General features: G+C 52.6%; 1 protein-coding gene across 1 annotated transcript in view; it reads right to left on the reverse strand.

Moving 5' to 3' along the window:
- Positions 1-22,378, reverse strand: part of LOC111144640 (ankyrin 1) — a 204,951-nt gene extending 182,573 nt beyond the window's left edge. The window contains exon 1 of the mRNA XM_022499035.1: positions 22,253-22,378. Coding sequence (XP_022354743.1) covers positions 22,253-22,378 — 126 coding nt within the window. The remainder of the gene's footprint in view (positions 1-22,252) is intronic.
- Between the last annotated feature and the right edge of the window lie 5,044 nt (positions 22,379-27,422).

Below are 27,422 nucleotides of genomic sequence, written 5' to 3' on the forward strand. Positions count from 1 at the left end.
CGAGTTCTGCACAGACGAATTCTATTTCCCTACTAAGCCGTATTTCTGGAAGTCATTCCAGGTAGAGGCGACAGTGAGTGCCAAGCACAGGGTCACTGACGGCCGGGGCGGGGTGTCACCTCCAGCTGCGGATGTGTAATCGGTGCACCTGGGGTATATGCCAAGCAGGGTGGGGGGCACTCGCTTCACGATCCTCGACCTGGACTATAAAGGGAGTTTAAGGTTTAAAAAAAAAAAGTGAAACACAGACAGAAAGGCTTAATACAGCCTCTCAGGGATGGGAGGTTGGCCGAGGTCTTTCTCTGCGACATCTTTAAGAGATGAGCCAGTCTCTCCCTTCCCACACCGCTCCCACCACCCTGACCTGAGGAACACTGAGACCCCAAGCCTCAGGGCATGTCCTCCCCTGCAATCCACCCCCAGTGGCGGGGACCCTGACGGTCCATGATGCTGGTGACAAAGGCAGAAATTCTGTGGCAGAACCATGGGTAACATGGTGTACAGAGACTCTATTAATGTCTCGAGCATCTTCTCCTGAAGAGAGATCTCCTGAGCGACTACATTTCCACAGGGCAGAAGTCTGAAGCCATCAATGTGAAAAGGGCTTTGCTTTCTGCGACTGTTCCTTCTACCCAAGGACTTCCTTACTCTGTTGTAGTTCGTTTCCTTTGGGGGGAAAAAAATCACTCTCCCATTTTAAAGAGTTAATTGATTTTGTCTGCAAATAAATAAATGACTAAATTTTCTTCCATGCTGCCTCAAAGTTCCATTTAATACCATCATCTCTGGCCATGTCTTGAGCGCCTTCTCATAAGAAGGGTGTTTGAAGTCCTATTTGATCCACCACGTCCTGGCGATGCCACACTCTGGGACAGCTTCTCCCTCCAGGGTACATTTTCCCATTTGTAAAATGAGGACGATAATATCAAGCCCAGAAGTTACACCCCGAGTACTTTCCACGAACTGGCCCATCACGCTCACGATCTCACTTCATCCCCACAGTGACCCGACAAAGACAGGCATTATGAGTCTCATCCCCATTTTGCAGATAAGAAACTGAGGCTTATCGAGGTTAACTGGCCGGCAGTTACAGGTGGTACCGGCTGGGTTTGTATTTATTGGACTAGCCTTATTCCAAAAGCCACGCTGGAACCATGACGCCCCCGGAGGGGATTAGATTAAGTAAAATAGCTCAGAGCTCTGTAAACTGGTTCACTGATGGTCTTACAGGTGAGGAGGGGCGCCGACCAGCTCAGGCTGCTCAAGGGTGGAGCCTTGTGCCTTGCCCTGCTCAGTGCTGGACCTTGAGACCCTTGGAGCCGCAGCCAACTCTTCCTGACCCACCTCCTGTCTTTCTGGGGGACCGCCTCTGTCTCATATGCTGAGCCAAGGGGCGGCAGGAAGAGCACGGCCAGAGACCTTGGCTGGACGTGTTACTCCAGGAGCCAAGTAGACCCAGCCAAGTTCAAGATCAACACCCTCCCCTCCACGCGCCCACGCGCGCCCACGCGCACACACGCACACACACACAGAGGCCGTACGTACTAAGAGACCCTTTGACATGAGGGAGGGACGGGTGGGGCCTTGAAAAACCCACGTTTGGGGACATCTCTTGGGGAAGCCGTAGGGCAGCTGCACGCAGGGTGGGGCAGGGGGTGGGGAGGACTTGTCCTGGTAGTTGCACCCAGAACTGTCCAGGGAACCCCCTCAGTAAACCGTTGCTCCTGCAGAGACGGGGCGCCTGATGCCCACTGGCACACATCGAGGACCAGACACTTGGAAAGGCCCCTTTCGGGTCTTGTTTTTGCTCAAGCCATCACCATTTGTTTCTCCTGAATTAAATTTAATTCAAAGGGTTGCCCCGGGCCCAGGAAAAGGTCAGCGAGCTAGGGTAAGAACGGTCTGGCAAAGGAAGAGTCTCCCAAAGTTCGGCAGCTCCAGGCAGCGCCCCTGGGTCGGTCTGGGTGGAGCAGGCTGAGCCCAGGTCTCTCCCAGACTGTCCCCGAGAGGGGGCTGCAGGCCGCCTTTCCCGTGTCTCCAAGCAGGCTCCCAAGGCGGGGATAACAAATGTCTTTATCGGCCCCTCACTGGCCTATAAACAGAGAAGGTCCTAGAATACCTCTGTCTTAGCTGCCCCACTCTTCAGCCCCAGCAAAAAAAAAAAAAAAAAAAAAAAGAATTTCACTTTCTGGTTCCAGCCTCAACTCGCTTTGCTTTCCCTTCCCGGTCACAGCTTCCTGCCTTTAAATTCCCCATTTCTCCAGTGTCACAGACCCTCTGGGGGGCACTTTAGCCACGGAAGTCTATGAGATGAAAAGCTTCGTCACAGCTCTGACATGCTCAGGACATGCTGGTGGGAGTCCATGGTGGTCCAGAGAGGGGGCCACCTTCATCCCTGTGGTGGGCCCTCAGGACGATCTACTTCTGTCTGTTTACAGAGCCTAGGATGGCAGATGGGAGGAAGGACGGTGTGTGTGTGTGTGTGTGTGTGTGTGTGTGTGTGTGTGTGTGTGTGAGAGAGAGAGAGAGAGAGAGATAGAGACACCAGGTTTCTCTCTTCCTGCCTCCTCTCTCCCCTGTCTTTAATGCCAAGCCCTCCTCTCCTGATTCTCCAGACCATGGCTGCCCGGAAGCTGGGGTCCTGCAGCCCCCTGGCACATGGCATCAGCCGTCCCAGGCCTCTGGCTAAGAGCGAGGGAATGATTGATGTACAGAAAGGTCCCCATGGATGAAGACAGGGGTCGTCTTCCTTGGGCACCCGGAAGTCCTTGAGAGAGAGGCTGCTGGTCTCTCCACACTATGTCAGCCACCATGCTGACACCAGAGAACCAAGAAGGTGAGAAGAGAAAAGCTACAAGGGATTTGACCAGATGGAGCCTTGACTGGACCCCAGACCCACCCAACTCCAAAGTCCCAGCTCCTCCCAAGGGACCACTCGGCCATTTTGGTCACCTGGCTGGGCCAGGTCTTCCACAACTACACTCGTTGCCGAAGCAGGTGGGTTCCGCGGTCTCCGGTCAGAAAGTGCACACTTTCCACGGCCAGGATGGATTCCCACACGTCACCAGCTCGGGGGGTGCCCTTTCCCTCAGAGGGATAGCAACAGTCTTCTTTGCTCTTTCTGTTGTGCTTTTAGATGACACGATGTTGCAACTGTCAGAGGCTGGGAGGCAGCCGGGCAAGAGAAGCAAGGCCCAAGCATACCTCCCAGGCCTTCTTTCCTCAAAGCTCCCCCTCAGGGGATGCACGCTCAGATCGAGCCCAGGCACACAAGCGCATTCTCCCTCCAAAGGGAGCCTCACACCTTTGGGGGTCCTTCCTGCCCTGGCAGGAGCCTCCCTCCCCTCTGGCCACAGCAGTAGAGATCTTCCCCAAGGACGGCTGCAACAGACCTGCCTGCCCCAGCCTGGCTACTGAGCCTGGAGTGTCTGCGGGCCCCTGGGAAGATTCTGGATTCTGATTCACTTGCAAGCGGTGGGTGGGGTGCTGTCTGGCAGGGAGGTCTGCCTGCCAGGGGGCCCCCAATGGTGCTGCCCAGAGCCCTCCAAAGCAGGGACAAGGCCCCTACCCAACCACCTCCTTCCTCCCCTTCCTCCCCAGCCGTCCTCATCACAGGGCATTTCTGTCTAAAGTGCCACCTGCCGTGCCCACGGCCCCAACCCCACCCAGGCAAGGGACTGCCCTTGAGCCTGCATGTGAGGAAGGGACGCATTTAAGATTTCCTTTCAAGCTCGCTGCCACACAGAGATGTCGAGGAGGGACTGACGCCTATCTTACAGGTCAGAAAACTGAGGCTCAGATCTGTGCCAAGGCCTAACGCAGAAACCTCTACACTTGCCTTTACACCACGAAAAGGTTTGACTTTCAACCTCAAGCTGAAGAATGCCGAAAGGAAGCCTGTTAAGTTCCCTTACCCGAGCCTCACTGGACTGAATGATTTTTACGAAGGCACGAAGACAGCCTTTCTGTTGGGCAGTGGTAATCCCTCACGTTTCTGCACCAGGTTTGACCTTTCCCAGCAGCTGTGCAACAGGCTGTCTCCTGTTTACAAGGGATGAGCCACGGAGGTTCAGCAGGTTTCATGGGTTTTTTTTCTTTTCAATAGAGGCCATTTGATCAATGTAAAACTAAACCTGATCTAATGGAAAGACTCGCGTTTAAAATTTTGCAAATCAAAATCATTTCTGTGTCCGATTTTTTAAAACCAAACTATCAGATGAAACTTCCATGCTGTCACAGAAGGACCCCAGGAAGAGAGTCAGCGGGCATCGGTGGGCTGGCTTCAGAAGCACACATACGCCCTCCTGCTCAGTGAACACCAGGCTGGGGCCGGCAGTCGGGTCACAGTTGGCTCCTGGTGGCTCGTCTCTGCTGCAGAGCGGGCAAAAGCCCTCCTTGCTAAACTGGGAGACTTTGGGCAAGTCACTGAATTACTCTAGGATCTCAATCTCCCCATCCTTCCCATGAGGCTACTGGTGCCTGACCTACAAGAGTGGTGATTCGTTATATTGTCCAATATACACTCATTGAGCACCTACTGTATGCAATGGATTCTTCTACTTGCTGGAAATAGAGTAGAGAATGAAACAGACAAGGTCCCTGTTCTCATAGAATTTATTTTTTAATGCAGACGTGGGGGAGAGAGGTAGTAAACCAGAAATAGGATTATTCCCAATGATGAAGACAAACAGGAGGAGGTGACAGAGTGGGCGGGCGCACCGCCGAGTGTGGGGTTATGTGGGCAAAGGGTGAGCTGAGACAGATGAAAAGGAGCCAGCCAGCTCTGAAGAGAACAGTGAAGACAAAGAAAACTTAAAATGCGAGGGCCCCACATGGGACAAGTTAGGTGTGTCTGAGGGACAGAGCACAGGCGAGCCCAGTTGCCACAGCCACGGGAGGGAGAGGGCACAGAGCGGCGAGCCTGGGCACCCAGCCCCGCAGCCAGCCGGCAGTCAGTGCCCACGGATATCATCGCTCCTGGTAGATGCGGCCCGCAGAAAGCACATAAACCAGCAGTTCTGGAAGGTGCAGAGTCCAACAGCACTACCAGACCCCCACGACTCTCAGACCCATCATGAGACCTAGGAAATAACCCCGAATGCCGTCTGCAGCAATGACAGAAACTAATAGAGAATTTAGTGTGCACCAGACCTGAGGAGTAGGAGAGGCTCTGAATTCCTTTTTTTTTTTTTTTAAGATTTTTTTTTATTTATTTGACAGAGAGAGAGAGAGAGAGAGAGAGATCACAAGTAGGTAGCAGACAGGGGGTGGGGGTAAGAAGCAGGCTCCCCGCTGAGCAGGGAGCCTGATGTGGGGCTTGATCCCAGGACCCTGAGATCATGACCTGAGCCGAAGGCAGAGGCTTAACCCACTGAGCCACCCAGGTGCCCCGAGGTTCTGAATTCTTAACCCTCCTGGGGAGATGGTACCCAAAGCCTGGGTGGTGCTCCAGCCACAGACGGGGGAGGAACACTTCTCACACCTCCAAACTCGCCTCTGGTGTGAGAACCGTCCCCTGCCAGCACCTGGACACACTCCCGCCCCACAGCCCAGAGACAAAGACTGAAAGGAAGAGGAGTTGAAGGCTGACCCACTGGCCTTCTCAGCACAGGCCACGTGGAATCTCACCTTCAGACAGGTTTGGGGGCAGTTATTAATAAAAAGAAGCACCTCTGGATATCTCAGCTGCCATGGCCAAGATCAACTCATACTCAAGGCTAATTAAATGGAAATGTCCAAGGGCTAGCCCACGAAGACAATCTCATGGCCAGGCCTGGCTACATAATTTGCATAGCCCAGTGCAAAATGAAAATGCAGTGTAAAAAAATGATGAAATTTTTTTAAAAGATTTCATTCATTCATTCATTTAAAGAGCATGAGCAGGGGGAGAAGCACAGAGAAAGGGAGAGACAGAATCTTCAGCAAACTCCCCGCTGAGCATGGAGCCTGACATGGGGCTCCATCCCATGACCCTGAGATCATGACCTGAGCTGAAACCAAGAGTCAGATGCTTAACCAACTGAGCCACCCAGATGCCCAGATAAAATGACGAACAACTTCAAAATGGTCACAGCAGAGCACTAAGGTGAGCATAAGTCCCTTCTACGAGCTGCCGCGAGAGCCACTGCACTAGTCGTCTGCACATAAAGAAGCCAGCCTCAACAACGGGGTAGGGGACAAAGTTTTAAGCCCTAGCACCAGTAGAACGGAAAATGCCCAGAAATCAGACCTGTGTGATCTGCTGTGACCTGGTGTGGACTGGGGAATGGAACCTTCCCCCCATGAGACTCAGCTTCCTTGTCCAGAACAACGGGGATCATGGGATCACATCCTCTGGGCTGCTGCCCTGCTGGGTCTGTTAGGAGCGGCCGGTGAGCTCAGGAAGGTGGAGGTGCCGGGGATGGGTAGGTCCTGTAGCATGCGAAGGAGCCTCAGTGTTCCCCAAAACAGGCAGACTGCTTGATTTCTGAAGAACAGTGACATTCCCCAGCAATTAAACCAGATTAACATAATTCAAACAAAACATCTAATTTTAGCTCCGTGTAACAATTCCCCCTCACCAGAACAGACACCGCTGCCTCCCCTTGTAGGAGCTCAGCACCCAAGAGAGAGAGGCAGGAAGGCAACCAAACCACTTCGACACAGGCCTCTTCCCCAGGCAGGCACCAGACTTGCCACTTCACAGACGAAGGACAGGCTCCTGGCTGCCTTCCGCTGTATCCAGCACCCAGAATGCGGTGCATTCCGCTGGCCTGGCTCCTCGGAGGTGTGCTCGGCCACGCAGCAGGGCTCAGCAGTCACAGCAGCCCCTCTAGGACCAGAGACACGGTGACAGCCCGGCCCGAGTAGGAAGCAGGAGCCCTGGGGCTCTCCCGGGACCCGGGGTCCCACGGCCTCAGTTGTCCTGCCCATGAAATAGGAACAGTGATGCCTGATTGGCCTCCCTTGCTCCAAGAGTTGTTTAAGACGTTAAGGATTGTTATTCCATGGGTCTCTGCTGAGTGAACATCACCAGGTTCATTCAATCAACCCCCCGGTTCTGGGGAGGCAGAGAAGACCAGCTACAGCACTGTGCACAGACCAACAAGAAAAAGAAGCGTTTAATCCCAGGAACGCAGGCAGTACCCAAGAGTCAGACCCAGCCCCCACAAGCGAAGAATGATTTTTACATTTTTAAGTGGTGGGGTTGAGGGGTGGGGAAGAATAACATTTTGTAACACGTGAAAATAAACACCATTCAAGTTTCAGTGCCCCTCAATAAAGTCATACTGGAATACAGCCCTGCTCGTTCATTTGTGTACTGTCTGTGGCTGCCTTTATGCCACAGGGACAGAGGCGAATGCCTGCAACAGAGACTCTGGGAAGGCTTCCTGGAAGGGGCGGTATTTTTTTCTGGATCTGGAAGATGAATAGGAGTTCATTTTATAGCCAAGAGGAGAGGGGTTTCAGACTTGGTGGATACCACTGCCGGCATGAACGAGGTCTGGGGGACACGGCAGCATGCAGGAAATGACCAGCATGTTATTTACAGAAGATAAAAGAGGAGGAGGAAAAGGAGGGAAGGGCATGAAGCTGAAAGAAGACTTGGGCCAAGTATGAAGAGTGCAGCCTACCTGCAAGGGAGCTCTTCTCGTGCCCTCTTTCCTCAAGAAAGCAGCACAGTGAGATAGTAGGTATCTAAGACACATAATAGCAGGTAACCAAGGTAGATAGATGGGTAGACAGACAGACAAACAGGCAGGCAGACTCAAGGGACAAGACTTTGCCTCCAAATAGTACCCAGAAGAGCCAGGCTCAGGCCCTGCTCAGCCCGGAGCCTGGGGAAGGTCACCCCCTGCATCCAGGCCTCAGGTCCCATCCGTAGAGTGATCAGGTCATATCTGATGAACGCGTCTCGAAGGCCAGGGAAGCGCGGAACAGATTAAGTGCCCACACCAGGCCACGGCTGGCAGCGCATCAGGCCCTGAACATACCCAGGGCTGCACGTGGCACCAAAGAGAGTTAATTAGGGCAGTGGGACGAGGACCAGTTTGGAATCATCTTTCCAGGGCGCGTCTCCTTCCATCAGGCCCAGCGAGGACTTAGGCTCCCTGCAGCCTCCTGGTGGAGGTGCCGGTAGTTCCCTGCAGCCCCTCTGCCCGCAGTGCGTAAACGGCCAATTTCTGCATGTTCTTGCTATGCTGCCTTCATGCAGTGTGGCTGTTTCTCCCCAGGACAGAAGAACCCCTATCCCCCCTTCCTTCTCTGAGTTCCCCCCACCATGTGCTCAAAGCATCACAGCCTGCAATTCCTCACCAGAGCACAGAAGCTGTAGCCTAGAGAGCTGGTTCTGGGATTCACTTGGCCAATACAGACAGCTGCGTGATCTGGGCACTTCATTGTCTTTCTCTGGAGGACAGTCCCTCCCCCCTCTCCCGCCCCTGCCCCGACCCCAGGAAGGGATGGGGTATGAGATCTCCAAGGTCTCTTCCAGGCTGCTCTATCAGCCGGCCCACTCGGGGCCCTCTGTTCAACAGGTGAGAAAACAGAGGCCCAGAGAGGTGAAATGGTTTTCCCAAGGTCCCCCAGCCACTTCCTGAGGGGCAGAGTCAGGACCAGCATCCTTGGTTCCTCCTGGTCCCATTCTCTGGCACTGGTCACGCACTGCTTTGTGTGTGTGTCTGTCTGTATCCCTGGGTCCAGCCATAGCCCTGGGTCTCTCTCTGCATCCACAGATACGGTCCGTATCAACATCTGCGTCTCCATCCCCACATCTGTCTATCCCACGTCTATATCTCCATCGCTACACCCATATCGGCAGGATTCGCTCTGTTCTTGGGAACGCACGCCTTCTTATCACACGTGCTCTGGAGGATCGCGGAGGGCAGCGGGGGTGGGGCGGTATTTTATCTCTGACTCAAGGGTAGAGTTCTCACCATGCCCTGGGCTCTGTGTTAGTGCTTACATGCCCCACATCCTCCTGGGGCACTTACTTTCATTACCTTTGATCCTCAGAACACCCCCAGAGGCCGGAAGGTGAAGGTTTCCAAATCCCATAGCTGGTGTGAAATGGGAAAGCAGCTTCCTGCTTCTCCCAAGGGCTGTCGGGAGGGCAACCGGAATCAGGAAAGACCTTCAGCTGGGGCGGAACTGGAGTACTGACCTCTTTCGATAATACTGACTCCCGGTAACTCATTTTGGGATTTTCCAAAAATATGCAATTCCTCTCTAAAAGGGATTCTCTAAAAAGCCATGATTGTCTGGCAAACCACATCGTGTATCCAACAGCAAATTGCCTGTTCTTTGGGCCATGGGTTTGCCCGAGTCTGCTTTCCAGGAAAACGCAGGCAGCCAGGGCTGCTCGAGCCCCCTCCCCCATTGGAGGCAGGGCCTCCTGGGCTCCCCCAAGCTCCAAGGGCTCCCCCAAGCTCCACCTCCTGGGCTCCCCCAAGCTGGGGCTGGGGGAGGGAGGGAGGAGGCTCACTTTGCTCATGACCTTGAAAGCAACTCAGCGTGTGAGAAATCCAGTCACCTTGCACTGAAAATAGAAGGCTCTCCGCCTCTCGAATTCTCCATTCACCTGCCGCAGGTACTCTCTGCCCTCCCAGAGGTTATGCTTTGCTGCAAACATAGAAGGAAGTACCTCACCGGCCTCAGCAGAAGGTTTATAGAGTCACAGGGGAGTCTGATTATACAGGCTTTCCAAAAGCATACACCCCAAGGACCGGATCTGTTCACCTTGAGCATGGTGACCTTGCAAGAGCCCAAGAGGCTCCCATGCTTTATCAGCACACCTTCTCTCCTTGACCTGCCCGCAGGAGCAGCAGTGTCGTGGGAATAACAGATGGGATGGGGTGAGTTTCAACCAGCTGAACCAGAACCCTACATTGAGTGGCCCTTCACACTTTTGCTAACACTCCTATACCCTGCAATCTGGTGTCCAACTGGACCACTAGACAGCCCCCCTCCCCGCCCCAGATTTTGCCAGCACACCTGATAAGCCGGCTGGCATCTAGGAACCATTTTGTCCCATGGCCTTGTAAATTCGCAGAATCTCAGAATCACAGGTACCCCCCAGAAGTCCTCTAAACCAATCCCCTTACTTTAGAGGAAGGGAAACTGAGGCTCAAAGGAGCATGCAAAGGTACACAAGAGAGTGGAAAGAAGCAGGTCACACCTCTCTTAATGCCAAGGTGTATTCTTTTCATCCACAGCCACAAGAAGTCAATGCTTGTAAATCAGAGGGGTGGCATGGAAGGAAGGAGAGGCTCCATCATTATTCATTCATTCATTCATTCATTCATTTGAGGGGGGAGGGACAGAGGGAAAGAGTCTTAAGCAGACCCCATGCTGAGTGTAGAGACCAACATGGGGCTCAATCTCACGACCCTGTGATCATGACCTGAGCCAAAACCAAGAGTCGCAGGCTCAACTGACTGTGCCACCCAGGCGCCCCAGGAGAGGCTCCATTAATTGCCAGGGAATGATTTCATTTCCTGACTGGGTCCATAATCCTCTGTTGTCCTGGGACTTAGCTGAAAGTGCCATTAGCTTTAAAAGCCTTGGGAAACTCCCCGGACCCATATATAGTGGCTGAGTGGGAAGGGATCCTGGATGTCACCTTCCCAGCCTCCCCTCAGAGCTGGCACCCCTCCTATCACATCTCTGACCCAGATTCAGAAGAGCTGCTTGGAGGAAGCGAAGCTGGGCTTTAAGAGAGAGTAGAGAGTAGGCTGAGTTCCAGAGCAGACCCGGCGTGTGAAGGTGCAGGGCTGGGAGCACCGTATGGGGGGTGATGAGGGATAAGACCCCCCATGGCAGGCAGACCACGAACAGCCTCAGGAGCTGTGGGACAGAGTCCGACTTTATCCTAAGGGGACGGGAAGTACCAAAAGGTCTTTGTGAAGGAAAGGGACGCCTATCCCACAGTGTTTGTAAAAGCATGACTCTGGCTCTAAAGTCAAGAGCGGATGGGAAAGGCAAACCTTAAAGGACCTTATTGCAGGAATGATACATGGGCAAGAGCAGCAGAGACGCAGTCGGGGGCAGAGAAAGGTGGATTCACAGGCAACATCCTAAATGTTCTGCCCACCGATGATGGTACGGCTTCACCCTGGGACAGAATCATAACGTTTTCCCTTTCTAGGTCCTGTCGGGCGTGAGATGCTGCCCACGTGGAGTGAGTGTCAAGGTTCATCCACATGGCTTGTAGTCCAGATGTCCCCCCAGCGCAGGTCTGCTCAAGAACGAGGCCAAAGGGCTGAGGCGCCTGTGAGAGGGTAGAAGACATTGTTGGAAGACATTGATCGCAGTCTGCTTTACCTAAAGCAGGTAGCGAAGCCCGTCTGCTCAAGAAGCCTGCAAGAGCAACCTGGTCCCAAACACATTGCTCAACATCGGTAGCCAGCACGGGGTCCCCTCCATGGGCGCTGCAGCTGTCCCCAAGCAGAGTAGGCTCATGGGCTGACTCGGCCACACACGGGCCAGCCCACGGCATCCCCAGGCAGGGCAAGGCAAGCAACGGGGCTGCCCTGCCCACCAGCACCCCCAAGCCTAAGACCAACAGGGCAGCGTTCTGGTTTCCAGAGTGGCTGAGACCAAAGCAGCTCTTTCCAAATGGCATTCAGAGGAATTTGCCAAATCTCTGTGCCAGAGGAGAGTCTCAAACCTCCAGAAACGCAATACAACTCTATGGACATTCCAGACTTTGAAGCTTTTCTGAACCTGAGCTGTTTCTGATTCTTCACTTTGGAGTTTTAGATCAGGTTCACGTTCTCCACCGTCTTTCCTAATTCATTTAAGAACTTTCACCTTTTTTTTTTCAAGATTTATTTATTTGAGAGAGAGAGAACAGAACAGAGGGAAGGGCAGAGGGAGAGAGAGAACCTTAAGCAGACTGCATGCTGAGAGCAGAGCCCAGCACGGGACTGGATCTACCCACCCCAAGATCACGACTTGAGCCGAAATCAGGAATCAGAAGCCAAACCAACTGAGCCACCCCAGTGTCCCCAGACTTTCACCTTTTAAGTTGTATTCAGAGTCAAAGAGGAGAAGGCCAGTGGTCCCATTAAAAATCTTCATTTATTGGTCTATTTGGTGGCCTAAGTGCAGACAGAGTTCTCTCTGCCACCCACCCCCACGTGCATACTCAAGGGGGTTAATTAGCAACTTGCCCAAAGTCCCCAGCTCGAAAACATCAGAGCCAGGACACCAACACATGACCATCTGAATCCATGTCCCCTCAAGGCTCGTATCTCTTTATTGCTGCATTGACATCACAATCAAACATGACTCCCCAGTGCGTCCTGAAGTCCTTCAAATTTCCTGGTCACCTTGCAAAGGGAGCATACTGGAGTCATATGGGGCAGGTAACCTAACCTCGTCTAGCACTTGGGAGGCAATGTTCACACTGATTTCTGACAGACGAGCTGGCATTCGTGTGTGAGCAAAAGACTCAGCCAGCCTCTGTGCCCGGCTGGCTCAGTGGGTAGAGCCTGTGATTCTTGATCCTGGGGTCATGAGTTCAAGCCCTACATTGGGTGTAGCGCTTACTTTAAAAAAAAAAAAGACTCAACAGACAGCAAGATCTAAAGGCAGAGAAAGCACACATACCCTAAGTACCAGAAGAAGCTCTGAGTCCAGCTGAGCGCAGCATGCAGAAAGGAGATGAAATGGGAAAGGCAGTTATGGGCTAGACTGGCGGCAGGCAGGGGTGGGGGTTCCAAGGAGCCCAGAGTAATGAGCCTGGACTATATTCTAAGGGCAATTAGGAAGCCACGGAAGGATTTAAAGGAGGGAGTGTTGAAATCTGATTTGCATTTTTGGAAGATCACTCTGGCTGCCGAATGGAGGATTAGACCCAACACATACACATTTTCAAGTTGGTTTACAAGGGATGGCTTCACATGCCAAGACCCAACGGCCCAGACTTTTGGGACCACACTCCAGCTCCGTTCTGAGCCAGTACATTCTGTTACCTACTTGGCTCTAGTCCACACCACCTTGGAATTCTTTATTGGGGGGTGTGACGTCATCTATAAATTCCAGCCTTCACCTCCAGACACGGAGGCAGAGAAGGCTGGCTCTCCTTTCTGACAAGCTGGGCATCCTCTGCCTTTTCTTTTAATTACATTTACATTGCATTTTTAATTACACTACATCTTAAACATATTCCTACTTTTTTATTAGAAACATATTCTTAAAGACAAATTCTTTTAAGCATCATTTGTAGTGAATAGATAGCATTTTGCCATAGGGGTGATGGTGCTGAAGTCCTTCGTTGAAAGGATGTCAGTCCTGCCTCCCCTTGCCCCCTCCCCCAACCAAGCCCAGGGGCTTTCCTTCCTTGCAGGCGAGAGCGTCCACCAGTCAGATCTCTTATTTCACAAGGCTGGTAGGGCTTGTCACGTGCATGTGCCCTAGTTAAAGCAATCACTCGGAAGATGTGCACTCCAGGGCCTTGCTGGAGAACATAGACTAGAACCGACACCTCTCTCTTCCACCGCCAGCCCAACAGACTCCCTGATACTTAAGAACCTTTTCTATTAGCTCTCTCCCTCTCTCAACCGAGAGCTCCAGGAAGCTACCTGACAATCCGTGCTCCCAAAAGGATTCATCTTTTTCTTCCTAAGCTCTTCCCTCCTCTTTCCTAGCTCAATGAAAGGCATCACCAACTAACTAGCCCAACACCAAGTCAGACATGAGGTCTTTTGAACATTTAATCATACACACACACACACACACACACACGCTAATAGGTTAACATAAGTCAAGATCAACCTTGACTACTTACTGGTACCCACTCTATTACAACAAAGACCAGTTTTTTTCTACCACCCAAATAGCTAATTTGCCACACGCTTTCCATCCCCAGGAGCTGCCCCAGCTCAAATCAGCCTGCCCCTCAGCTGGATTAGCCTTCAACATACCATAGAGTTTCTGTGGCAAGGCATGGGAACTGTTCAGACTTCTGCCTGGAGCCCCTCAGGTTGCCTCTGCCCTTTGGACATGGCTGGACCCGTGCCTCGGCTCTCTCTGCTGTCCCTTCCAGGGCTCCCTCACCCTGCTTTCTCTGTTCCCACTGTTGAGCCCACAGTTCCCAGCCCACTGCCCCCTCCAGACCCTCTTACCTGCCCTCCACACAGGCTTTTGCCTCCGCTGAACGGCTGGCCCACTGAAGACCCATCCTCGACCCCCAGAAGCCTCTGGGCCGCCTCCCCAGGCCATTCCTCCTTCGGGCCTGGCCAGGCTTACTTCTCCCATAGGACTGGCCACAGTGCTTAACCCAGCCCTTTACTTGCCCCGTTCCTGCAGGGAATGAGAGTCCTGTGTGTCCAGCAACCTCCCCTCGGGTGAGGCTTGCATAGACCAAACCAGAAAGCCTTTGTTCTGCTGGACATGCAGGTGCCTGACCGCACCCGCACCCAGTGTCAGACTCCGAAGATAGAGAGGGGCAGGTCTGCGGTTAATGAGCCCTCTCCCCCAGCTGGTCTGATACTAGCAAAGTGGAGAGACCCCTGGCCCCATTACCCCGTCTCTTTCCCCGTGGGTCTCACCTGGGTGTCTGGGAGCTGTCCTTCAATCTCAGAACTGAGTGGAGGAGTCATAGACCTCTTTCTTTTTCCCTGTAGTGCTTCCTCTCGCACCGTGCCCTCCTCTCCCAATTCCACTTTAATAACAGTCGCTGCCTTCTAACAGCCCATGCCTGTCTTCTTTCTGACCGCACTCTGCTCCCTCAGCCGTACTTAGACCACTTGACTTCTTTGGAGCAGCAGAGGACACCCCAGGCATCCAGCAATGGCTGGATGGGAGAATTCCGGGCAAGAGCCGGGCCACCCTCCCCTCCCGTTCCCAGCAGGCCGCGCCTCCCCAACACCAAGTCCAGCTGTCGGCAAGCAGTTCACATAAGGCCCAAGACCTCCGGGGGACCAGGGACTCCTCCATGTAACAAGCAAAAGTCTCAGAGAGGAGGAAAGAACAGAGGATACTGGCAGAAATGCTGGCACTCTGTAGCCACTCATTATTAAACAATTATATGGACAAGAAGCTGACTACGTGGTAGGCAGAGAAATTTCCCACACACAAAATAAAGGGGAAATAGCCATTTGGTGAAGCAGAAGAGCCAGAAATAGAGCAGGTAACCCCCAGGATTTAGTTTTCAGCTACTCTTTTCATTTGGTCTGTTGTCTTAAATGGGAGGGGGGCCAGGGGGGGTTGGGAATACTCCCACAGTCACAAAGGCTGCTCCTGAGACCTACAGAGGAGCCTGTGGACATGCATGTCCCAACGGGAATCTAGATGCCAGCGCTCCCGTCCTAAACTCAGATCACCTGCCTCTATTCTGTCCTGGGTCACTTGCTCCTCTGGCAGCTTTCCCATGAATTTGCAAGTCCTTCCGGGGAAGGCAGGGGAAACATCGTCAGTGCTGTCTCCCTTCTCAGTGCCTCACACAGCTTTGACTGTCCTGAGAGCGTGTCACATACCTAAGCAGGCAGCCTTGGGCCGAGGTCTACAAATAAAGCTCGGAAACCAGGCTGGCCTGGAGCCCCGCTCTGCACTATGTGAGGCTCCAAGGAGACGATGCCTGTAGGACACGCAGGCTCTTGATAAATACAGACCCCTTCTTTGATAAACAAAGCAGCCTGCTTTTGCCATAGCATTGTCAAGGATGTTCTGAAATGGACAGAAATGTACTAACTGAAGCGGAAAATGTATTACGGCCTTATCAAAGACATGGAGAAATGCTCTTTGAAGGCAACCAGCCAGTCACATTGGGAGCAAAGGAAACAAGTTGTTGTTGTTTTTTTAATTGGCTGGCCATTAAATCTTCTTTGCTTAAGCTTTGAGTGTCCATAATGCACATTCCCCTTTCTTGGAGCAAGTGTTACGTGTCCACTCTGAAGATGCCCAGAGTTTCCCTGGAGGGGTCTGGTCTGCCCCTAACACCGTGTGTTCCATTATCTTGATATTACACACCCTGGATTTATCAGCCATGGTTCAACTGGTGATGGTAGTCTCAGATAATTTAGGAACCACTGTCACCTTCCCCTTTTGATATACAGTTACATCGCCATGTGGGACTTTAATAAAGCCCACCTCAAAGTTTCAAACTGGACCCATGGAGCTAAGTCTGCAATGATAAATTTTGTCAAAATAGGATATTCATTCCTTTCCTGAAAATGAAATGAAGATATGATTTAAAGTAACTTTTTCTCATTTACCAGCACTGAAATAATAATATGCTGGCCTTCCCAGGCACACATCAAACTTTCATACCCCCGACGAGAAGGCCAGGCAGGAGCTTTGGCATTGGACTCATTAGAAAGAATACTTTAATTAATAATTGTTATGTTGTTAACGATAACCTTTTAAATATCAGGGGAGTTTTAAAGTTTACAAAGCACACTCATCTGATTCTCATCCCTATTTTGCAGATGAGCAAACTGAGGCTCAGAGAAATTCAGAGGCTTATTCACGCACATGTAGCTGGAACCACCAGAACTGACTCCTAGCCCTTCACACTGTAGAGTGAGAGGATTTTGAGCTGCTTTCCCAGAACCGGAAATGGAGGTATGGAGCCAAGCAAAGCTTACTTGCTTTTTTCCAAAATGAAACATTGATGACTTTGCTTTAGGCAGAATAATTCAGGGAAAAAATAGATTTACTTGGTTCCAATTCTGTAGGGCCAACTCTTCCAAAATCAAATAGAAAGATCAAGAAAAAAAAAATCTGAAAATCTGAATCAGTTACATGTAGCTTCTGAATCAATTCAAGTCATAAATATTTATTGAATTTGTAAATATGAAGACTCAGGCTTTGGCTTCAAGGAGCTTACAGTCTAATAGAAATGATAAAACAAGAATGTGTGCCCGCACATGAGTGCACTGCCCCCACCCCGCCCCCCACAGGACAAAGGTCTACAGGGCGGAGGAGGAACCAGGGCATGGAGGTGAGGAGGGGACATTCAGGAAGGGTTCCCTGAAGAATGGACTGACAGGCTCTGGCACCAAAGGAGGAAGATGTGGATAAGGGCTCTGCCTCTACAAGGGCATTACCGAGGCAAAGTATGGGGATGAGCTCAAATAGGGGGAATGCCTGGCACTTGGTCCCGTTCACTAGTGTCTGCTCATTTTTGTTGAAAGAAGGAGGAAGGAGCCTCAGAATGGGGTTAAGAAAAAGCCATAGTGAGAGGAGATAAGCAGAACTGGTGAGCCAGCAGTTTGCCAGGCTGAACAAGGGAAGAGACAAGTCATGGAGCTGCCCGGCATGGTCCACTTCGCCGTGAGGCTGTATGTGTTTCCGGCTCTGAGTTTCTCAGCTGCCGCCCCTCCTACTTTGAGCAGTGGCTGCGAGGAGCAAAAGATGTGCAAACTGCAGAGCTCTGGACATCATTGAGGGTGTAGTGTCTATGGTCACAAGACCCCACTCTCTTGGTCTAGCGAATGGTTGGGGGGTGACGGGAGCAGCCGGGGAACAGCCCCCAGCGCCATGGTCCCTGCAGCAGGGCGGGAAGCACTGGATTGGGAGAGGAACCCAGAGCAGACTGGGAAAGTTCACACAACTTCAGCCACTGCCAGTAGCTCCCAGAGCTCCAGAAGGACAGGTTATGGCCAGTTTTTGGAGGGTCCTGAGATCCCAAAATAAGAAGAGATGCCAAAGCAGGGCTACCAGAGTTGTGGTGTATTTTAAAGCCTTGCAAGTAATAAATTAACACCTTTAATAATGAACATGCAGTGCACCTTGATTATGCTATTCAAAAGCCAAAGAGAGACTTTATATACAAGGATCGATTCATACGGCGACATATACTCGTGATGTAACGTGGCAGTAGGACCTAGATTTAAAGATAAGTGCTGAACCCCATTCTCTTTCCAGCCTGTCTTCCAGATCTCAGATGGAAAGGATAAACTCACTGGCAGACAACAGCAGAAGTTTATGTCTGAGACCCTTACAATTAGGAGACATGGGTCCCCATGACGCTCCGGCTTCACTTCCTTCCCTTCCTCCCACTCTTGCTCACCCCTCCCCCTCCCTACCCCCACCACCCTCCTGGCCTCGACCACTCCAGACTCATGGGGGTCAGCCCAAGTCTCCCATGCGAGTCCAATCACAGAATCACACACAAGGACAGGTCCACAGTCCAGGAGCGGGGCTTTGTCCCATGGTGCAAGGCGGGCTGAGTGCTCTCCAGGGCACCCTGCCTGGTTTGGAAAGACCCATGGGCACTGCTGCACAGCAGAGTGGTGAAGGCTACTTTCTGCTCCTTGGCTCGCTTGGCTTGTTCTCTGCTCTCTTCTTCTTGGCTCCTTGAGGCCCTGTGCAAACACTGCTGTTCCAAATGGCTAAAACCACTTGACGTTCAGTGTAGCAGTCCCTGTAAGAACTAAATGCATGCCCTGTGGTGGAATTCACTGCACCAAGAAATTAGCTCGTCCCACTGCCTACCAAGGATGCTCTACAGCTTTGCCAATGATTAGAAGAGAAAGAAACACCAGACTTTCTTCAGATGCCCCCAAAAGACCTTCAAAGTATATATTGTTCACCTGAAGCCGTGCCTATGACCAAGACAACATCAAAGCAAGCGGGGACAAATATATTAATCTGCTCATTCAACCAATCATCCCATATGCGTTTACTGCACACCTATTATGTGTCAGGTACTGGGGATACAGCCAGGAATAGGGCATGATCTCACCGAAAGCAGAGGATGAGGCAGGGGGACAGAAGCAGGCACAAGGAGGAGAGCTCAGTAAATGCCCTTCCAGGGTACTAACAGGTGCAGCAGGTAGCAGGATTAACCGAACCCCATAAAGCAGAGCTGAGCTGCCAGGCCCTCCTCTCCCTAGCAGTCTCGCTCATGCCTTCATCCTCTCCTCCTTTACTGAATTCTGACCCTCCTCCCATGCAGGGCCTCACTTCCTCTCCAATCTCCCTGTCCTCCTCTCCTAACCTCAAGCCCTGGGTAAACATAAAAAGCACACATCTTCCTGTGCCCAAGGCGTCCTCAGCCTGAGAAAGCTTTCATTCTTCATGCAAATGCCTGCTTTACACACGCTTGGCCATTTATTTATTTCCACCCCAGCCTTCAGAAGCAGGGGGACTTATCAGTAAATGTCATGGATTCCGGGTTGTTGTTTTTTTTTTTTTCCTTCTTTAAAGCTGCAGCTCTGACATCCAGCATCTGACAAGGATGAGTGCTCCACAAACAGAAAACTGAATGGAGCCCCAGAAGAATGCAGGCATCTTTAGAACTCCAGAGTTTTAGCTCAGTTCCCTGTGTCGAGGTGGTTTCTATCTGTGTCAGTCAGTGCGTCACAACACCAGCCTCCACCCCCACTGCTCAGCACCCCTTAGCAAGCGTCTGCCCACACAGTATCATCAACCATAAAAACTGCAACCAGTGTTGAAGTTACAACCACGGTTCTTTCTACAAACGGGGAGGGATTCGGTTCTGCTCAGTCAGTCCCCACTAAGTAGGTTACCCACGGAACAAACACCTTTCCTTTCCGTAAATTCAGAATGCCCTTGGCTCGGGTATATGTTCCTATGAGTTACCAATTCACTGGAATAAAATGTTCGCTTGCCTCCGTGAAGTTCCTTCTTCGTGCTGATGACAAGGATGGTTCCACAGCAGCCCCAGTCTGTGGGGACCAACGCTAAAGTCCCCACCTGCTTGATTTTAATCATCTTTCCCTTCAAAGGCTCCTTCATTGGCCCAGGTTAGACTTCACCTCATATGAACCTTCAACCCTGGCCATCTGCTTCCCCACCCCCTACGGCAGCTTCCTCTGCCTCCTCTAAATATCTCTTTCTGCATGGCTCTGCCCTCCCTCCCCTTTCCCTCCAGACCCCTCCACCTTCTTGTGATTTTGCGTTTTGCTATAAGTGTTAACTCTAGTCTCTGAGGCGGCCCTCAAGGCTGTGCCCAGAGCTAGGAGACCTCACAATCATTACAGAATAGAAACGAAGCACCCCGAACCTCACTCCATACCATACCCTCCTTGCCCCAAGAATCAGCTCTAAGAGTTTATGTCACCGCTATCACTTCGACTTAAGATTTCCCTGTTACTGTCGTATCCGTCCTAGCACCCAGGGTACTGCATACATTAATGAATATCAGTATGGAAGATTTCTGAATGCTTACTGACGCAGTATGCTACAACCAGCTAGAAAACAAAATAACACCGCTCAGGGGGAGGGAAATCTCTTTTCACCCAGCACTCACAATGGACATAAAGTTCATAAGAATGTAAAGATTAAGACCAAAGAGGTAAAAAGAATATTGAGATTGCCACTCTTCTGCGTGTGTATTATAGGCAGTTGGGATGCATAGTTATATTAAATGGAGCTTTGTAGGATGGAAAGAAACCAAAGAAGAAGAAGGGAGAGTTCTGTTTTGACTATTGCTCAAAAAAATTATTTAAGGTATCAGGAGCATCAAGGAAGAAGCTCCAGAGCAAGAAGTGGGATAAAAACACTGAGTGAGCAGTTTGGGAGAGGATCATCTTGGCTCCTAAAGCAATAGGCAGGAATGGAAATAGAGAGCACGCTTTTCTAACAAGAAGTTCACATTCATGCCAAGGAAGTGGGTGAGCACTGTCAGATATAATCAGACTTCCCCCTGTCTGACTCACAGGATGGGCTCTGGTATTTCAGACCCTAGCAGAAGGACTTGAGATTCTCTCCATGGCACCAGCCCAAACTCTGATTCACCGTAGGTTTGGGGAAGGCCTCTTTTTTGGTCCTGCTAAAGGGGTGGTGCCTTTGGGAAACTACTATTTACACACACATCATGGAAATCCCTTGAGGGAGGAGGGGCTGGCTCTTGAAGGGGTGCAGGAAAGCCTAGAGTGGGCTGGTTAATTCGGTTACAGTCAGAGAACATCTCTGTCCCTGTGTCTCATCTCTAGGAAAAGGCTGGATGTGGGTCCTGCTGACCAACTGCTAAGTGGAGTGTGACCCACAAGCTGTCTTTTCTCCACACTCTGCTGTCAACCAAGGCTCCAAACTTCTTTCTCAGAGTGAGACAATTTCAGTGGGGGGAGGGGGGGACCCAAACCAAAAACGTTTCCTTCTCAATCAAGACCAGTGTCTCTGCCCAGGACCCTGAGGGGTCCCATTCCCTGGTGAGTAAGCTTGTAGGCTGTGCCCCACACGGACTTCTTTGGGTTAAAATGGCTCTCCTGATGATCGAGTTCCACCCTACCTCCACTTCCCAGAACTGCATCGATGTACTCCTGGCCTCCTCCATGGGGAGGAGGGGTGCCTCTAAAACACCTCTCAGCTGGAGCCCTCTACCCAATTAACTGCACCCTCCCTTTATAATGAAAGATAATTCAGACGAAGAGGTGTTTCTCAACACAGGTGTTTCTAGAGATGCTTTGAGTAAGGTGTAGGGAGACCCCAGACCAGAAGGGAAGTGCCCAACACACCAACAGCTGCTCTAAGGGGTCTGGGTCATGGAGTGGGCGCAGGGCAATACCTTGTCTCAGTATTCCTCTACAAAAAGGCAGACCTGTTCTCTGACCAGGCCCTTGGGCCAAGCTGGACAGTACCCGTGTCTGGCTTCCAAAGGAACTTCCCCTCCTGGCCATCAGTCGCTCATCTTGAGTGACCTGAACAGAGGATGCTGTCAAATGCCCCGGGGGCATGCCTTTCTGCCGCTGGACTCAGAGGGTTAGGAAAGACTCTTCCTGAGCTCGAGAAGGGTCGAGGAAGGACAGGAGACCCTCCCCCCCCCCCGCCCCACACCCTGGTTCAGAGACTTGGGAACGAAGCTCTCCTTGTGGGAGCGTGGGTCACCGGGGGAGGCGCCGGGCAGAGCAGCCTCAGGAGCCCGGAGCCGCAGCTCCCCAAACCAGCTTCCTTGCAAAACCAGGAGAGGCGGCGAGCCCGAGCGGATCAGCCCATCACCCTCGCCGGCCGCTGGGAGGCCGGAAAAGTTCCTCCCGGAGCCGGGCGGGCTTGCCGGTATCTGTCCACGGTGCTGAAAGGTCCTCGCGGCCGCCGGGCCGGCGGGCTTCAGCGCGCCCTCAGCCTCCTGGCCGCCCGCTCTGCCCTTCCAGCCTCTTGCCCTGTCCTCTGCCCCGCGACACCGAAGCCTCTTCCCTCCTTCTCCCCCACCCCGCGCCCTCCACTCTCGAGCAGCATCAACTCCGCCGGCGCCCGGGTCCCCGCGCCCCCACCTCGTTCTTACGTCCGCCGAGCCCCTTCCCCCAGCGACCACCTCCAGGGCGCCTCTGTCACCGGGCTGTCGCCGCCGCCCCCCTCTTACCTTCTTCTTTCGGTCACGGGAGCGGTTCCTCCGCTTCCTGTTGGATTCCTCCTTCTCCTTCTGCTCCTGGAGGGCCTGCGCCTCGATGTCTTTGATTTTCTTCAGCTGTTTGGCCGCCTGAGCCATGGCGGGTCACGGTGCTCCGGTCCCCGCCTCCCGGACCCCTCACACTTGGCAATCCAGGTGGCGACACCCTCCCGAGGAGGAAAAAAAATGAGTCTCTGCTCCGCGGAGGGGGGAGCTTCTTAACCCACCGCGGGAAGGATGCGACCGGGTCGGCGGGGGAGGCGCCCGCGAGACGCTCGGAGGGAGAGGCGCGCCGCGGCTGCCCGGCGGCCCCCGGATGGCGCCTCCCGCCGCGGCCGGAGCACGCTCACCAGCGCCCGGGACGGGCTCTGGGCTCGGCCCCGCCGCCTCCCTCCCTCCGTCCCTCCCTCCCTCTCCTGCGGCGGCCGCGGCGGCGGCGGCGGCGGCGGCGGCGGCGCGGGGGGCGGGGGCGGGGAGGCGGCTGGTACTGCGGCGAGCCGCGAGCTGCTAGCGGGCCGGGGAGAGGCGGACTCCAGCAGTTAACGCAGGAGGGCGCAGGGGCCGCTCGCAGCCGGGGGGCCCGGCCGGCCCGACGAGGCTGGGCGCGCTGGGCGCCCGCGCTGGTGCATTGCGAGCGGCCGGCTACAGGCAGGCGGGCGGGCCGGGCTTCCACCACTGCAGTGCCGCCGCCGCCGCGGCCGCCAGACGCACGGGCCCCCGTGCCGTCGGGTCTCAGGGAACAAAGCCGACCACTCTACCCCGAGCTATTGGGGCACCGCGAGGGACCCTACTGCGGGCGGCCTTGCCGCGCCGGGGGGCAAGGGGAGGCTGCGGCGGGCGGCGGGCCCCGCGCCCAGGCGACCCCGCAGACCAGCGCGCCTGGAGGCGGTGGCGGAAGCCACAGCACCGCTGGGCGCGGAGGCCCGGACCGCGCGGCAGGGGCGGGGGCGAGGGCGGGGCTGGGGCCGGGCCTTGGAGCGCCCCCCCGCGGCGGCCGCGGCCCGCCTGGGACAAGCCAGCGCCGAGCCTCCGCGATCGTCCCGCCAGGGACCCCAGCGGAGGGGCGCGCGCGGTGCCGAGGCTCCCCGGGGAAGAGCCCGTCCCCCCCTCACCCGCCCCCCGTCTTTCGCTTAGAGCTTAGGGCCTTTCATTTGCATATTTGCCAATTATAGCTTGAAAACGTGTCCAAGATGAAGTGAGCAGTTTTCCCTTGAGTTCCCTTTTGACGGGAGTGGAACTAGGTTTTTGCACCAAGGACCGCCCACCCCCCCAATTCTCCACACTCTCACACACACACCCTCTCTCAACAACGCCGCCTTTTCCTGTGTTCAGCTATAAAGAACCACACACCTGGCGTTTGGGTCACGCAGCCGCAAAGGCAGGCTGCGGGAGGAGGAGGGGCCTTAAGCTCACCTACCCCCTCCTTCAGGCGACAGGCGGGAAAACTGAGGCCCCAACTTGGGAATCGCTGTCCCTTCAGTCTGGCGCTGCTCCCAACCCACTCCTTCCCACCAGGTAGGACGGAGCTCCTGGCCCACTTAAAGGTAAAGGTGGATTTTAGAAAATAATATTTAGGAGTTGGTAAAGTTTGATGAAATAGTCTGTTTCCTTCTGCCCTAAACTGAGGGCTTGATGCAGACATTTAACGAAGCACAGAGCAGAGCCTGGAGAGAGGAAACCTCTTTTGTGCCTCTCAAAGGGCTCTGAGCTGCAACCCCCCTGCGCTGTACAAACTTGGGGAGTGGTCAAATCACCCCACTTGCTCTCCAGACTCCATGCTTTTTCCCTTACTGGAACCTTACCTCCCTGCGCCTCCCACTCCCCCTCCATGTCCCTATCCCACCGCACACCCCTTCGCGACAGCCCCCCACACCACCACCACGCCTCTCATCCCCGCTACTCCTTCTTAGATGGGAGTCAGTAATTAAGGGGCTGGCTGAACTTTTGCTTTGACCATTGTCCTTCCCCGGGGCTGGGTTGTGGACTCTCTTCTTCTCTCTCTCTAGATCAGCATTGTCCAACCGAAGCTTAATGGGAGCCACGAATCCCAATCCCCTATGTGATTTAAATCTTCAAGTAGCCACATTTTAAAAAGTGAAAAGAAACTGGTAAAATTAATTTGAATGATTTATTTTATTCAGTGTAACCAAAGTGTTATCATTTCAACATGCAAACGATGTAAAATTATCAATGAGATATCTCACATTCTTTCATACTTCAAAATTCAGTATTTTATATTAGAGCTCATCTCCATTCAGATCAGGCACATTTTAGTTGTCTAAGGGGTTCATGTGACTGGTGCTTGCTGTATTGGACAGCGCAGCTCTAGATGGTTTCCCCAGGCCAGCCCCCCCAATGACCATGGCTATAATCAGCTTGCCCTGGCACAGACCTCTCCTCGGAGCCCCAGGCCCACATACCTGTGACCGGAGGTCTCCTGCCCGTCAGCACCTGCATCCCTGCCCGGCAACCCGCCCATTCACCCCTCACAACGCAATCACACTCATCTTTTCAAAATACACATCTGATCATTATCTCTTCTCAGCTTACCATCCTTCTTTTTGGCTTCTAGAACAAAGGTCAAAATCTTCTATCTGGCCTACGAGGACCTGAATGATCAGGCTCTTCCCAGCACCGGCTGGTCTCACCCCAGGTGCATCCTGGTACAGTGCTCCAGCCTCAACTGGTCAGTGCTGGCCCTCCACGGGGCGTCTGTCCTTGCTGCCCCTGCTGGGACTGCTCTGTCCCATTCTAACGGTCCTCTCAACCGGGCCCTAATCTGGTTCATTCCAACTCACTCATCCCCAACAAGGGGATCTTCACTTTGTCCAGGAGGCCCTTCTGGAGCCCCCGACTAGCTCTACCGTCTCATCATAACACCATCTGTGCCCCCTTCAGAACACCTGCTGTGAATACACTTTTACATTGGTGTGATGGTTTTGATTGAAGCCCGTCTCCCCCACTAGACTTTAAACTCTGTAAGGAAAGGCATAGTGTCTGGTTTGGCTCACCATGGTGTCTGGCACACAGGAGAGGCACAATTGACATGTGAGAAGGAATCAACAAGCCTACCACGTATGCGGGCTTATGGAAGAACAGTGAGACCAGTGGACGCTTACTTATCAGCACTTCCATTGCCCCGGGCATTGTCACCACTTTCCAGATGCGGGAGGGAAGTCACTTACTCCAGGTCTCGGCTCCTCAGTTGTGGAGCCAGGATTTGGCCCTAGCAAGCTGGCCCCAGAGCACCCATTCCTCGCCTCGAGGCTGTACTCAATTACTCAACTTTCTTATCTATAAACAAGGCCACTGGTAATACCTCCCTTGAAGCATTGTCAGGAGGAAGTGGGGGACAGGGAGAGCAAAGGTGAAATGATTCAGTAAAACAAAGTGCCCTGTGGAGCTTTAGTTTCCTCTTTTTTTTTAATTATAGTTGACACACAATGTAAGAATGTTACATTGGTTTCAAGTCTTCCAACAGCTCTCTCCGTGATGCCTTGTTCAGCACAAGTGTAGCTGCTGTCTGTCACCATACAGTGCTCTCCAATACCGTCGGCTGTATTCCCCAGACTATGCCTTTCATCCTCCGTGATTTATCCATTCCACACCTGGAAGCCTGCACCTCCCCCTCCCCTGCACCCATTTTGCCCATCCCCCCACTCTGCAACCATCATCTTGTTCTCTGCATTTATAAGTCTGTTTCTGTTTGTTTATTCTTTGGTTTTGATTTTTAGATTCTTTCCACACATACGTGAAGTTATATGGTATTTGTCTTTCTCTGATTTATTTCTCTTACCGTAACATGTCTTGGTCCATCCATGTTGTTGCAAATGGCAAGATCTCATTCTCCTTTATGGCTAATATTCCCATGTATGTATATCCCACATCTTCTTTATCCATTCATCTGCGGATGGACACTTGGGCTGCTTCCATATCTGGGCTATTGTAAATAATGCTGCAGTAAACTTAGGGGTGCATGTATCTTTTCAAATTAGTATTTTCATTTCCTTTGGGTAAATACCCAGTCGTGACATTATTAGAACATATGGTATTTTTATTTTTTATTTTTTCTGTGAGCTTTAGTTTCTTAAGGCAAGGAATGCAGAGATTGGACAAATTGTTGTCCAAGGTACCTTTCCGATCCAGAAGGCTGATTTCTCTTATATGTCAAAATCCTCTTAGGAAACTTCTGAAGATTAAAAAAAAAAAAAAATCTGAGACACAGAGGGGCAACGTTTTCATTAATGAACCGCGGGCAGTGAGTAAAAGGCCCTACCCCAGATCACCGTTAATGGTGGCAGCTCTGGCCCTGTATTTCCAAAAACCCCATGGAGGAAAGATGAAAGTCCTGTCCATGTCAGAGCTCCCTCATAGGGCAGTTCCCCTGGATCCTATTATGTATTAGGAAGATTGCAAACTGAGAAGGAGAAAATGAGATTGTGCTGTCTGAAGGCAAGTGTTCCCACAGGCTGATCTGGAGGGGGCAGAGAAGTCAGGGGCCAATGAGGACATAGGAGGGGACATCAGAGCAGCTGGAGGGCCTTAATTCCTCCTGGTCAGAGGACAGACAGTGTTGGGCATCTAGGGAGTTCTAGAGGCTTCTCATGGCCCAGACGATAATAATAATGATCATCTATTTACTGACAGTTCACGATGCCCTAGGCACTGCTACTCATTTACATAACATTTATTTCTCAACACAAAAGCCTTGTTACCCCTGCTTCCCAGAGGGGGCCACTGAGGCTGAGTGTGTTTCCCTGACTTCCCTGAGGTCCTTCATCTAATGAGACAGAGTCAGTATTCTGACCCACGCTGCCTAAGCCCAAGCCAGACTTTAAGGAAACCATCAAGTGACTGGTTTTGCCAGTGACTCAGCGGGTCCTCCTGCAGTGCAGAAGTTAATAGTAATTATGTGAGTTAGCTGCATTCAATAATATCCCCAGGCTGCCAACCAAAGAGTCAGCCTAGTCCTCTGGTGGTGTAGAAACAGAACCCACAGCACTCTGGGTGGCATCCAGGGACGGCCCCTCTGTGGTCACCGAGGGCCACCTTCTCCACAGCCACAGACACATCTGTTGAGCAGGTGGATGTGTCAGAGCTGTGACCTCTCTTTGGGCTCTTCTTGCCTTTTCTTGCCCTCAAG

The sequence above is a fragment of the Enhydra lutris genome, unplaced genomic scaffold, assembly GCF_002288905.1.
Source record: "Enhydra lutris kenyoni isolate GAN:26980312 unplaced genomic scaffold, ASM228890v2 scaffoldscaffold11, whole genome shotgun sequence".
NCBI lineage: Eukaryota > Metazoa > Chordata > Mammalia > Carnivora > Mustelidae > Enhydra > Enhydra lutris.